The sequence below is a fragment of the Malaya genurostris genome, chromosome 1 (assembly GCF_030247185.1).
Source record: "Malaya genurostris strain Urasoe2022 chromosome 1, Malgen_1.1, whole genome shotgun sequence".
NCBI classification, from domain to species: domain Eukaryota; kingdom Metazoa; phylum Arthropoda; class Insecta; order Diptera; family Culicidae; genus Malaya; species Malaya genurostris.
Genome location: NC_080570.1, coordinates 97,013,814 through 97,028,851, shown reverse-complemented (window position 1 = coordinate 97,028,851; position 15,038 = coordinate 97,013,814). Strand labels below are relative to the sequence as shown.

The following is a 15,038-nucleotide window of genomic DNA, read 5'->3' as shown; positions in this document are numbered from 1 at the left end:
AATACCTCTCTATAAAATACGAGTGGCCCATGGCATCCGCCGGCCCAAGGCTGCCAACCCTATCACAATTATATGACTTTGCCTGTGATGGTCTTCATTTGATATTCTAAAATTTTTAAACTAGACATACTACGCTGAATGTAGTAACGGATCGATGAACATTTTTTCAATCCTTGCACACTTTTAAGATGAATAAATTACACAAAAACACCCTATGCCATTCTCTAAATCCTTTAGACATTACTAGCATCCAGGGAAATGGAAGTGGCAAAAAACTAATATCCCTAATGTACAACACGTGAAATCAAAGTTGATGGGGACGATGATAAAACAAGAGAAAATGGTACCGAAGCACATGTTTGCAGCATATGCTCGGCGTTGCAGCGTCCTGTTTTTAAACTCGTACAGCGTATATAGCGCTCATCACTCAAGTTCTATCCCAATGCTTCATATTCAAGGATCTTTGGCAAAAAACAACACAAAAAGTTATGTAAACTTCCCAACCTTCGGAAAGATTTTGATAAATTTCGACGCATTTGTTGCGTTTTGAGTTTGATGGGCTTAGAGCTTATTAGACATCGGATAGTCGAAATGGTGCCTGGAATAACTAAATTTCGAAAACCCCGTTCTCCCGCTTCTGCATCCCCGCCATGAAACTTCAACCCGGTTTTTAAACACCGGTTGAAACTCAAACAAAAGAGTAAAGATAGCGGAAGGCTCTGCATGCAACAAAACGCGTTTTATTTTGTGTTCGGTATAAACTTCGTGCGCTATCCGAAAATTGCTTGTCCAAAAAAAGTAGCGAACATAAATATTTCATCTGAGGAATTTCAATTAGAATTTTCAGTGGAATTAAAGCCTTTTGTGCTTCATGTTGTGTCTTACCCAGAAAACCTTAGCCGGGAGACGGTTTCTTTTTTGCACGCGAAAATCATCGTTTTGCACGGATGCACTTGACTCTTCCGAAATGCGACGGTCGCTGAGAAAAGAGAAAAGAAAAAGTTTGGAAATGCTATAAGCTAACAGCTCGTGTGTACCGCAGTTGGTTCATTTTACGATGATCCGCGGATGCTGATGGTTGCAGAAAGCCGCACATATCATCAAACACCGGATCCCCTTCAGTAGCAGCAATTTTTAGCGCTCCCACCGAAACCGGAAAATAGGTCCAGAAGGTAATCTCTCATCCCATTCCAACTATCTTGTGGAGCTACCGCAGCCGTGGGTCGCCTGAAATATTTAATTTAAAAATTAAAGAGTGTTACATTATTCATATCGGGTTTAACGCAAATAAATTAATGTCACTGCAGGTTGTCATTGGCATAGAGTGCATTTTGGACCAAAATTTTAATAATTACCGGGTGGTGATTGTCATTAAGTCACACGGATTCCGGAAGAGAACTGTCCGGCATTTGACCAATTGTTCGTAAATTACTGAGTCGCTTATCTTGTTGGGTGTGATGTAATCAATTAACAATTATGTTATGATGTGTGAACGAGTATAAATTAAGGCTTGGGGATAGATGGAACACGTGTGAATATTTTTCGATTCACTCCAAATAAAAAATCTGTCATGCATATGAAATGTTATAGTTATGGTGTCAGACGCTTAATGCTTTGAATCTATTAATTGTAGTTCATCGAAAGGTTCCATTTTTATGGTTCTTGAGAAATCATAGACGACCCTAGTTTGAGTTTATCTTTAATTTAACGTTGCGTAACATTTATTCAATAGAACGTAAAGCCTTAGAACTTCGATGACAGAGTTTTCAAATAGATTATTCTCATTTACAAAGAGAAAATATCTACAACCCAGAAATTATTTTGATTTAAATCAATACTGAACAGTGAGCTTTTTTCAGGTCAGTATTTATTTTGCACGTTTTCAAAAATAAACCTGCGCGAAAACACTTTTTTGCACTTTGTGGTGAAAACAAACTTTTCATTTCAGTAATACCATGTCTCAAGTTTAGTTAGTGATTATGTTATACGCCTTTACATTGATCATTTGTGTATTGTTAATCTGTTTGTATTAAATATAAGATTTTATGTCTTTTGGAGAAAAAGATACTACTGTGGGCAAAAAATAGTAAGACTTTTTAATTATATTTCGCGCGGAAACCTAGGTTGGTATAACTGTAAGTGACATCTGTGCCAAGTTTCATGTCAAAATATTCGTTAGAGTTTAGTATACGTCTGTCTTTCTGAAGTATTAAATGTGCAATCGGTGATTTTTAAAATGAGTGAAATTACTCAACAAAAAAAATTCCATTAAATGTTGTGTGCAGAATCAAATTTCTGGTTCCGAAACGTTCAGAATGTTGCAAAAGGCCTTCGGGATAATTGTATGTCGGGAGCGAGTGCTTTTGATTGGTGAAAGTTGTTCAAAAAGGTTCGAGAACGCTTTGACGACGAACCGCGTCCAGGACGGCAGTTTTCTTTGATTAGCGAGGTATGGTGAACTCCGAATTTCTTCTGACCGGCCAAACTGTCAGCAATTAATACTATTTGAGTGTTATGCGTCATTCGCGCGAAGCTATTCATAAAAATAGGCCGAAATTGGTATTTGCTCCACGATAACGCACCGTCGCATACTGCATTGATTTTTCGTTATTTTTTTCCAATATCGTTCCGTAACCACCGTATTCATCGGATTTAGCTCCCCGTGACTTCAGCAAACTCAAACGACCGCTCCGGGGAAACCGTTTTGAATCAATTGAAGACATCAAACGTGAATCGCTACTTAACAACTGTTTCGAGGATTGAAAAAAAAAACGTTGGCACAAGTGTATTGGAGCCGGGGGGGAATTACTTTGAGGGGAACGAAATAGAGATAAATAAAGAATTTTGAAATTATAAACAAAGTCGTACTCTTTTTTGCCCCTAGTAGTAAAAAAAATTAAGCTCCAACCTCCCGGAAAATAGATAAACTCCCATCTTAGTTCCAGTTACTTTGGATTGCCGTTCTAGGAATAACTGTAAAAATCTGTTTTTAAAGATTTTTAAATCGATCTAAAGTCTTTACTTTCAAACTATACAAATAAAAATGTTTACATCTTTTTTTATGCACATATTTGGAGCAGGAAATTGAATACAAAGTTACTACTCAGATCTTTTCTTTGCAATATACTTTGAAAGTAAAACTAAGCGTAAATTAAAACATGTTGTATAATTCATTGAAAAATCAAGGCATTCTAATTTACTATTACATCGATAGTGGTTCTCAATCACATTGTTGATTCAATTTATGTCTATTTCAAAGTATCATGGAATTACATGTCGTGTAAATTTCATTATTTTTTCTGTGTAGTAAAACAAGATCTCTAATGAGTTCGCCGGTTTAAAATCCAGTTTACACAAATATAAATATTTTGTGAATTTACATCAATTTTCATGCACATATTTGGTGCAGGCAATTGAATGGAAATTTACTCTATTTTTGTTTTATTTTTTAATATACTTTTGTTAAAAGATCAATCAACCAAACAATTCAATCCGAGCCAACACAGAAAGGAATAATAAAATTTACACGACATGTAAATCAATAGTAACATGGAATAGACATGGGTTGAATCGGAAAATTGGTTGAAAACCATCGTCGATGCAAAACTAAATTGGATTGCATTGAATTTTCAGTGAACAGAACTCTATCTTTCTATGACACTTAGATTTTCGATTAAATTATATTGAAACGTTCAGAATTGTAAAGTAACTTTATGTTTATTGTGCCTTCACACCAAATTTTTGTTTTGGTGTAAGTTAATATCGCAGACTATTTGCGTTTTCGCAGACTTTTTACTAGAGAAACCGAGTTTTGAGCGGAGCTCCGGAGACCCCAAGCGTTATATACAATTCGATTCAGCTCGACGAGATCGGAAAATGTCTTGTGTTTGTATATGTGTGTGCACCTTTTCGTGTTTTTTCTATACGTTCACTCTTCTCGGCGATGGCTTAACCGATTTCAACAAGCTTCGTCTCGATTAAAAGCTTTTATTGTATTCTGGATTAAGTTCGAAGATCAAATGGCTAGTGCTTTCGTTTCGGCAGATATAATCGTAGATGTGACGAAAACGACAAATAGGAAAGGAAATATGTTAGGTTTGTTTGATTTGATTTCTTAATGTTTGATTTCTTAATGCTCTTAGAAACTGAACCGATTGTAACAAACCTAGGTTCGTTTGAAAGCTCCTATTAGACCATTAATCTATGTTTAAGATCGAATGGCTGTCACTTCTGGTTCCGGAGATATAATGGTACAAGTGACGCACCAACAAAACGCGTTGTATTTTTAACGTTCTGAAAATATAATAGTATACGCGCCGTAACCGACTAACCGCACATTTTTCATCGACTGAATTTTCTCCAAGATGACTCAACGAATTTCAATAAACTCAGGCTAATTTGACAGTTAACAATGTAAATCAAATTTGGAAGTTTTAGTGCGAATATTTCCGGGTCGAGAGATATAATGATATAGGTGACGTAACCGACAAATCTCAGTGTTTTCCAATGCAACAGAGCTTCTCGGAGATGAAAATGACAAGAGAAAGACATTTTCCCACCACTAGGTGGATTAGGAAGGGTTTTTTTATTCCAATTTAATTCAAATGTAAATCAAACGGCAAAGGAATAAAGAGGAAATAACTGAATACAATTCGAGTTTAAATTAGTTGAAATCGTGAGAGAAGTGTTTCAATCAAGGCTTATAAAAGTCGTTTTCATTAACATAAAATGGACGAAAATTACTAACAACAAATTTCATTTTCATCAACGCTAGCGAATTTTAAGAACGAGATTCATGTACAGTCAACAACAAAAGCAGAATAGTTTCAAAATTATGTGTACTCTCTCAGTCATTTTCGGATTTCAATGAATCGATAATGACAGAAAACGATACACTGTTGGTGCTCGTAGATTTGATTTGCAAAGAGTTTCGGGAGTGTTATTACTTCGATTTATCACATATTAGACACTCTTTATAGACAAACTTCAAAGATTTTCATTATATCGAAGAAAGAATGAGAACTGAAATTCAACTAATTCCTCCTTCAGACCAGGCCCGTACCCAGGATTTCGTTTCGGGAGGGGCCCAAAGATAAAAGAATAATGTTTCTGAAGATTGCTTATGTACCTAATTTTCGGAGTGCCTTTTACGGGTGTTTTTAAAAGACAATTTCTTTACGTTAACTGTCTTGTTATTTCTGTAACAAATGTCTGAGATCTTCTAAATAATTATATATCGTTTTTGATTTCGGGAGGAGCCAGGGCCCCTCGGGCCCCCCCTCTGGGTACGTGACTGCTTCAGACGTTAGTTTGAATTTGTCTTATCGTAGGGGAACGTGTGACGTAACATAAGCATTGATACTCTCTTTTATTGCAGTGAGAGACGAAAATCATTTCATCATTCACAAATGAGACAGTAAAAATATGAGAAAGGTGCTATTGGATTGTATTCTTTCGTTGAAAATTTTAAGCTCTGGTTCCATCCGTTGTTGGACAATTCCTGTTACAGACAACACAAGCAGAAATGAAGTGAATTGTTTTTGAAGGACTGAGGCGAACAACCCAACGTATGGAAAATTAAAAATCTAAATAGGTTTTTAAAAAATTTTATAATAATAATAATAATAATTATAATTATAATATATAGTTTAATGGAACATTTCGTGATTATAGCAACTTAGAGAAAATTCAATGAATATATTACCTCACTCTTTTAGTGATAAGGCTTGTTCATTTTTTTTCGTTTCCCACCGAGCAGCATTTCCAAAGACAAACATTTATGTTCTGTTGGCTTAAGTTACCCTTTTTGCTGATTTTCATCAACTTGATCTCGGTTTATCTTTGCTTGAAAGCCACTACAATTACCCTACTTCAATGCAGAGGGGCCGATTCCCTTGGATCGTGATGACAGCGATGACGTGCGATGAATCAACAGCAAATAGTGTACGTTGCTTCAGCCAACGTAGTGCTAGAAATGGAAAAGAAAACCATTAAGCCGGAAAAATCCAAGGAAGCACTTTTCCTACAAAAATGTAACCATTCTTTGTTATACGTAGTGTTGAAATATAGAAGCCACTCGACCGCAGCTGCCTTACTAGACTGAGCATTCTGCTATGGAGGAACGACATGGCAGACAACGTGCAAATAGCAATATCCAGTCCGTGAGAAAGGGCTGTTTATTATTGTTTCCTTGTTTTTATTTGGACTGCCAGAGAAAGGATCAACGCTGGAGGCATTTGTCTAGTGCAGTATTTTGACTGCGATATGATTATTAAAACATTTCTTCTGGTTGCGTACTGTTTCCTTTCCTGAAATACACGAAAGGTCCTGATTCTATCATATCGTCATGTTTTAATCAATCAATGATGTATGATTGCTTTTCGTTAATGCTCAATATGAAAAAAATATTATTTGAGTCTTATGACCAGTAACATTTAGTTTATTTTCTGTTCATTTTATACTAACATCATTCTTGTTAGTAGAAAATGAACAGAAAATAAACTAAATGGTACTGGTCATAAGACTCAAATTACAATTTTTAATGTTGAATATTAACAAAAAGCAATCATACGTCATTTTCGCTTTAAACGATTGATAAATAATTTATTTCATAGACTTCCTAACTATTCATGACAAAATAATTGTTCGAATGTGATTGAACAGACTTAAGAATATCTAACTAATACTCTAACTAACTAATAACATTTACTCAAAAATATGATGGATTTAAATGTGACTTTGTTCATATCAAAATCAAACAGATGATAAACTTTATTGAATTGATTGCAGCAAACTACCATTTGTTTATTTTGTCCATACTGTGTGCGATGAGTTGATGTCGTATGATCGTTATTCGCAAAGATCTTCCCGGAACATTGATATGAATCCTTTTGAGAAGCGTGGTATATTATTATGATGTTATTATTAAGCAAATCAAAAACGAAAAGTTGTTGATGTAATATCCGCCTGTTCAGCAGCGTGGGTAAGTTGATGAGAGCACAGCGATATTCGTAACGTGGTAGCTGAAGCCGATTAAGCCAAGGAAGTCTTCGAAGCGCGAATCGGACAAAACATTTCTGCACCCGATTGATGTGAACGTTGTGGTATGGAGCCCAGATTACAACTCCGTATTCTAGAATACTGCGTACCTTGAGATAAAAAACGTCGTTAAAGTCTTTAGTGTTGCGTTTGATAAATCCCAGGAAAATGTTATGATATTACATTTATTATCATTAACACTAATACCGTTTCTATCACACCAATCTGTGATATATTCAATGTCCATTTGTAGCGCACAACAATCTAGAAGGCTTGTGATGATTCTGAAGTTGTCCGAAATGACTTCCTTGGGGAACGCCTAATGTTATATCAAAAAGATTAGAACGTACAATTCTGACTCGAACTGAGGCACTCCGATATAAAAGATACGAAAGAATCCAGTTTGTTATTCAATCAGGGAATCCATTTCGTCTTAATTTTTCAACAGTGAGTACACGAGGAAAACAGTCGAAAGCTTTAGAAAAATCGAAATATACCGCATCAGCTTGTAAAAGAATTAACTGGCAAGTTTAAAAAAATGGCCCCTGAATAATTTAAAAAATATATTTCTGAGCTTAAAGGTTTTTGCCTTCATCACCCTGTAATTGCGAAAAAAAAGTGAGATCCGGTTGTAGTACAAACAAAACTAAGGGTTGATTTGAACATTCGTTTGAATCCAATTAATCATTAATTTTATTCTTTTTAAACTAATTAATTCCAAAGACATCATATGAACAAGATATCTAGCTCTTTCCCGAAAAAATCATTGGCAACATTCTGTAAACTTATCTCAGTTTTTTCGATTCGGAAGGTACACAACCAATTTATTCGCACTACGATTTTTAAAAGATGTCTACACTGATTTTCAAACAGTTTGAATCAAATGTAAACTTCGGCTACACCGATTTTAGAATTCCGGTTCCAATATCGAATCGTTTTTCAAAGCTCAATCTTACGAAAGTCCAAATCAAATTTCAACTACAAAAAGTCAAATTAAAGGATTTATGGTCCCATACAAAATTAATGAATTTTATCCGATTCTGGAATTACAGAGTGATGAGTTTTTAAAATTCATACCGATATAGAAGATGACACTCCAAACAAGCTTCAAAGTTGGACTCAAAACTATTACAATTTATATGTCATATTAATTTATGGCCATACGAATCGTTTTCTTTTATGCTGGTTCTTGAATACTTGTTCTGGTAGTACCGTGAATAATCGTGAGCTCTAAAATGGAAATTATTTTGACATTTCATGGAAGGTTCAATCGATTATTACACGTTAAGATTAAAATTCGATCCGATTTACAGTTTCGACATTACAGGGTAATGAGTGAATAGAACTTTAAATTGCCACTTGAACATCATTAAAATAATGTCATGCGAACTAAAACACCGAATAATATTCATGCAAAAAACACATGCGGATGATAAAAAAAGGTATCATCTCACTGCTAGGTGGATTAAGCACGTTTTTTATATATATAAAAAATAGGTATAGAATTCGTTCAAACAGGGCCGAGTGTTATATACCAATCGATTCAGCTCGACAAACTGAGCAAATGGCCGTGTGTGTTTGTGTGTGTGTGTGTGTGTGTGTGTGTGTGTGTGTGTGTGTCTGTATGTGTGTTGTCAACAAAGAGGTCGAGATCTCAGAGATGGCTGGACCGATTTTGATCACACTAGTCGCAAATGAAAGCTCTCCCCGTCACCCAGAACGCTATTGAATGGTTTTGAGATCGGATGTTTACTTTTTGAGTTATATGATGATTTATGTCAATATTTTCAGTTTTCGACTGTATCTGTCACACTTGACCTTGAAAACAGGATATGTTTTTAGACTTGAATTCCGCACGGTAATAGCTATCCAACAAGCCATAGATTGTCAAAATCCGTCCATTTTTAACGGAGATATCGATATTTTTGTTCAAGCGACTTTTCGTCTTATTCCAGTAATATGAGTTTTACGCGCTTGATGATGACACGATGTTTCGGAGCAAAGTGAAACAGGATTTTCAAAACTGTTTCATGCAATTGCTTTTTGGTACCTAAAAGACACTGCACCCTTTTTTATGACGTTTCAATTTTAGCATAGTTCGCTTTTGGCAACATAATCGTTCGAATATGACATATGTATTAGAAAGATGGCAGTATTTTCAAATTCAAAACAGTATTCAATATTATTGATTTATACTGCTTGCAACAATAATTGCTGGAAGAACACAACTTCTTACACCCTTCTACCATTCGAAGAAGTTTATCGAGAGAAGCATATTTGTGTGTGAAAAAAAAATTCAATAACTTTTCTCGGAGATGGCTTAACTGATTTTTACAAACTTACACTCATGTGAACAGTCCTTTGCTCCCATATAAGGTTTCTGAATTTCATTTGGATCCAACTTCTGGTTTAGGAACTACAGGTTAATATATGTAATAAAATTAGAACAATGTCACTCATTTTGCTAGTAAATGGCTGAACCGATTTCGTCCATCTAACATTCCAATAAAAGATCTTGAGGTCCCATAAAAACTGCTTGTTTTTAATCGGATTCGACCTCCGGTTCAGGAGACACAGGGTGTGTAAAAATTTCACATTAATTAACGGGTTCACAGATTTTGAGAGTTGATGACCAAATAAACTTATTTCAGTTTTAACGGTATTCGATTTTCGATCCAGGAAGGCACCCAAAAATCAGAACGCACTACGATTTCTTTAAGATGGCTACACTTATTTAAAAAAAATCGAATCTAATGAAATGGTTAACAATCAATTTGGCGAATTTAACTGACTTCGGTTACACCGATTTCTGAGTTCCGTATCTGAATGTATCGGGAATAGAGAAACTAAAAGAAACCAAAAGGAATTTAATAAACAAAAATTCAAATTAAAATAAGCTTATGGTCCCATACAAAATTGATGGATATTATCCGATATCCGATTCTGACTTCCAATTTTGAAATTACACGTCATAGAAGATGACGATACTAAAAAAATCTTCAAATTTGGGCACAAAACTATTTCAATTTATTCGTCATACTAATTCATTCACGTGAAAAACACATGTTGATTGATAAAAAAAAGGTATCATCTCACTGCTAGGTAGATTTAGCACGTTTTTCAAAACATATTCACTGTGAAACTGCAATACCCAACAGCTGCACTATAACAAAAACCTCTTTTAATCCACCTAGTAGTGTAACGATGTCTGAGCAAATACAAATTATAATACGGAGTACTCCGACAAATTTTCAAGGACACACTTTGCATCGTGCGGTACATTGTCATGATACACTGTCAGAGTGACAATGTACTTTAACGAATTTTCTATAAAACTAGCAACACTGAAACGATCCACTGTGATTTGAATTTTTAAGTTATTTTATTAGTGACATTTGTGATACTAGCTTTAAGTTACATTGTGTTTCATTACTTTCGTTTATGTTCTTGAAAAGATAGTGGTTTTTGCGCCCGTTTGAGAATGACAAACGAACAGTTCAACTCAAATGGGTTTTTTCCCACTCTAATTGTCCATTTAGATCTTGTATCCGATGGACACAATAATAGTAAATAAAAATAAATAAATAAATAAATAAATAAATAAATAAACACTGAAGGGTAAGAACAAGTTCACTATAGTTACTGTTTATTATAGTGAAAAATATGTAAACATATTACTTACATATTTTAATCCTTAGGAAAACTATGGAGCGAAATTTCGGACGACCCTGTTCGTGTGTCACTAAGCAACTTCTCACCATTTCGAAAGCTTCTCGGTTTATTAAACGGCGATACTTAGACTGATTGTTGCAGTTTAATACAGCAACGATAAACAAACAAGTTTGTTTTGCACCGTAGCAACTAGCATAAAGCGTTGCCAGAAACGATCTCCTTTCACATTTTCACACTATCGCAACGAAAGGGCGATATTTGCTAGGCTTACTTGTTCATGCTATGAACCAAACATTGGCGATTCGTTTATATGGGACTTAGGGGTATTATTATTTGTATTTGGTCTGAGTTTTTTTTCAAACTTGAATAAAATCAAAAATTTTCGTTGGTATAAACCAGCATCACCCTTTCAATTTGTAAACAGTTATGTCAAGTTAATATAGATTTAAATGTAGCAACCTTGCACGATATACAAAATTGAACAAAGCACGCTGTGTACTAGATGCAGGCGTTTTCTTCTTCTTCCGGACCAGCACGTACCAATTCGTACCGATTTTGCATCATTTTGTATGACAGTTTGATCATTTCGGAACCAGAAGTCGGATCTGGATTAAAAACTAAAACACTGAGAGCTTCAATTTAAACATGATTTGTGAAAATCGGTTTAACCTTTGCTGAGAAATCGAAGTGAGGTCCATTTTTGGAGCTTTTCTTAACTGTTACCGGTGCGTTCGGAAGCGGAAACCGGGCACTAGCAGTCCCAAAGTAGATTTAGGTTTTAGGTCTGCCAACTAGGTAAATTTACCAGTAAATTTTATAAAAACTTGACTGACTTTTTGAAGAATTGAAAGACCTTTCATTTGCACCTTAGTTTGTAAAAATCGGCTGAGGAATTGTCGAGAAAATTGAGTGCGCATTTTCTCATAGATTTGCACATATTGCCTTGTTATTTCGAACCCGGAAGTCGGATCGGAATAAAATTCAATAGCGATCTATGGGACCATAAGACCTTTGGTTTTCTGTTTTCCATAATATTCAACACATAATATGATGGAACTGATGATATCAGTTCATTTGATTCAAATTTCAAAATAACCGGATTATAATGGGTTAATTCCGTTCCATTTCCCCAGAATAGTCTTTAGAGGTCTTAGTTAAGATACTGATTTGTAACCCGAACATTCTTCATTGTTCCGAAACCTGTTTCAGATCCATTTCTGACCAAATCATAAGCATAAAAATAAATCCGTGTACCCCGCAGACGGAAGGACAAAAAGCGAAACCGCAAATAAAAGCATAAAAGTATCATAATCACCACCATCATAGCGCGTCATCTTGTGACGACAGACGAGGGAAAAGAATCCTGCAACATGTTGAATATTACATTACGATTCTTTTCGCCACGTTTTTCGAATTCGTTTGCAACAGCACTCATAGAGCGATCTTCTGAAAACTATACGCCATAGCTCACCATACAACGGAAGAGAAACTTTTTTGATATAAATTTTGTATTCGACGCGTCTATCCGCCGTACGTTCTGCCGTCGAAAATACTAACATTATTTTTTCTTCTCCGTTGCAGACGGGACCTGAAACCAACTAGAGTAGAGCACTAGAGACACATAGTGGCAGAAATTCTACTTCAGCACTGGGTTTGCGACAGATATCAGAAAAAAAGCACATCCCACATTCTTCTGCCAACTAGCGTAAGCCGGTCGGGAGAGAAAATGTAAAATAATGCAAAAACAGTCAAGATGACGATAAAACTTCACGAGTGCAAACATAAACATCATCATAAACATCATCACAGTGACAGCAGTCGTAGAATTAATTTCCCTCCCAGTACAGTGGTTGACAGTGGTGCCGTGTGGCGGGTGAAACCGGAAAAGGTGGTAACTAGTGCAGATTATGACGATGGTGAAGGTGAGCTAGCGAAATGTGACGCAGCCTCGAAGCTGCTGGAAGCCGTGCCCCAAGCAGATTTCCCTTTTTCTGTACGGGACGGGATTGCAACGGGCACTAGTGGTTCCAACCCATGTAACTGTGAAGGTCAATCACTAACAGTACGGTCACGACGGGAACAACAGTGCCACATCCATCAGCAGAACAGCAGTTGTAGCCATCCAATTAGTTTTAGTATAAAGTTCTTTCGTTCACAATTACTACAAACTGTGGTCGTGTTGTACATAGCACTTGTAGTAATTATAGCAAATGGTAAGATACTGGTTTTTGATTATATACACTTGAAGAATTTCTCTACTATTGTTTTGACATGTTAATTAGAATTCTCAGCTTGTGAACGATTTTTGAATCTAGCAATAGTTCAAAACAGATGTACAAAGTCTATGAAAATAGCAATACAACTGATATACATAATATTATACAATGGCGAAAATCAAGCAGATGCAGATATTTTAAGTTATCTAATTTCCGCTGAAACCAAAATATGCATTTACTAAATTCCATAGTTAATAGCAATTTACTAAAAATCATTCTACTTCAGTAGTATGATACTACGTTCATATATGACCTTCAATTCTGACAATTCTGTATTGTTGTAGAGAAGTTTGTAGCTGTAACTTACTAACTGAAACAAACGGCGAGTTGAATCTATTGAACGGCTGAAAGCAAAAGTGCAATTTAGTTTGAAGATCCGTATAGAAATATTTTTTTAATGCAAAATTCGGATAAAAACATTGAGAGCAAAAGCCGGACATAGATTTTGCATTGCAATAATTCTTTGAAACACCTTTTTTTTACAAGATAAACAACTTTCAATGTAAAGCCGGATAAAAACTTAACTTCCAAACCATGCAGTTTTTACATAAAGTTTTTACCGTCTGCCGCTATTGACAAGGCTTGAATCGTTTATTTTGTTATGGGCAGCTTGATTAATACTGCGTTCCACAGGGGCAGTCGGTAAAAACTTTGTATGCGAAAATCGGAAAAAAGCATTTGTATTAGAAGAACCGAATGAGTTGTTGTTTACATTGCTAAATCCGTGTCCGGTGTATGATTCCAAAAATGCTGTGCTACTCATTGGAACTAAACCAGGGAGGACACTTCAAAATCATTTTCAGAATATCATTCCGAATCCTTTGAAACATTTTCTTCCTGATGAAACATGATCGAATTGACACTTTATAAAGCATGGCTGGTCTGATAATTTGTTTGCAAATTAATAAATGGATCTTAAGACAGAGCTGCTTAAACGAGGATATAAATATTTAGTATGCTTATTACCAGGCGCGTAGCCAGAGAAAATTTTCGGGGGGGTTTTAGAACATGGTGATAAATCAACACATGTACAATTTATATCACAATGTTTCCCATGGGTTATAATTTTTTGTTTCGGGGGGGGTTTGAACCCCTAAACCTCCCCCCCCCCCTGTGTACGCGCCTGCTTATTACACTTCGCTTAGATTTCTTCTATGTGATTTTGGAACATTTTTGTGCTAAACACTGTCTAATACAAATGGAAAAATTTTCTAAAAGAATAGTAAAAATTCTATTATGTTTTTAAGTTTCATTAATTTGAAACATAAAATAGTTTCATCACAATTCGTCTCAGTAAAGTCATCAAATTTGTAACTGTAACTTACTGTTGGTCTTAAAAACCTTAGAAAGTTTCCAGAAAGATTAATAATATAGTTTAATTCGTTCAACAAGGCAAGAAAAGTGAGTGAAATTTTCATTTCGCAAAAGAGTAAACCTGTGTTTTATTTCCTTTTATGAATTCTTAACTATGGAATTCATAGCAAAATTACAACATTTTTGATATTTTCGACGACGAACTAACGCTCGAACAAATGATCTCGAAGATTGTGATCAATAATAGGATAATTGAATATAGTTTGAGATTTTGGGACTAACTGATTCCTAGATTCAATAATGTTATGAACCAGATCGAAAACCTTCGAGGAATCTACGTATACTGCGTCCTGGACTGATTTGAACAAAATTATAGGATAATGTGATCAAACAGAAGTTGAATATTAAAAATTTTGGGTAAAATAGTCCGATCTGCCTAGCTGCGGCTTTCAGTCTGATATACGTTTTCATCATCTTCTCAAAATTACGTGCCATAATATCAACGTCGTTAGTGAAGCCAAAAAGTTGTACAGACTTTCAGAAGATCGTACCACTCGTGTCGATACTCATGCTTCGAATAACACGTTCCAAATCTATATTATACGAGAGACGAGAGAGTCCATCACCTTTCCGTAGCCCTCTCAGAGATTTCAAGGGACTCGAGAGCGTCCCAGATACTCGGATATAACACATCACACTGTCCGTTGTTACTTCGATCAATCACGTCAGTATTTCTTG

At 35.5% G+C, this 15,038-nt stretch overlaps 1 protein-coding gene across 3 annotated transcripts in view; it reads left to right on the top strand.

Annotated features, from left to right (window-relative positions):
- The window catches only part of LOC131425195 (lachesin), an 88,078-nt gene that overhangs the window by 31,251 nt on the left and 41,789 nt on the right, over window positions 1–15,038 (top strand). For all 3 annotated transcript variants that reach the window (XM_058586859.1, XM_058586857.1, XM_058586858.1), the window contains exon 2: window positions 12,292–12,923. In XM_058586859.1, coding sequence (XP_058442842.1) covers window positions 12,464–12,923 — 460 coding nt within the window. In that variant the 5' untranslated portion in view covers window positions 12,292–12,463. The remainder of the gene's footprint in view (window positions 1–12,291; window positions 12,924–15,038) is intronic.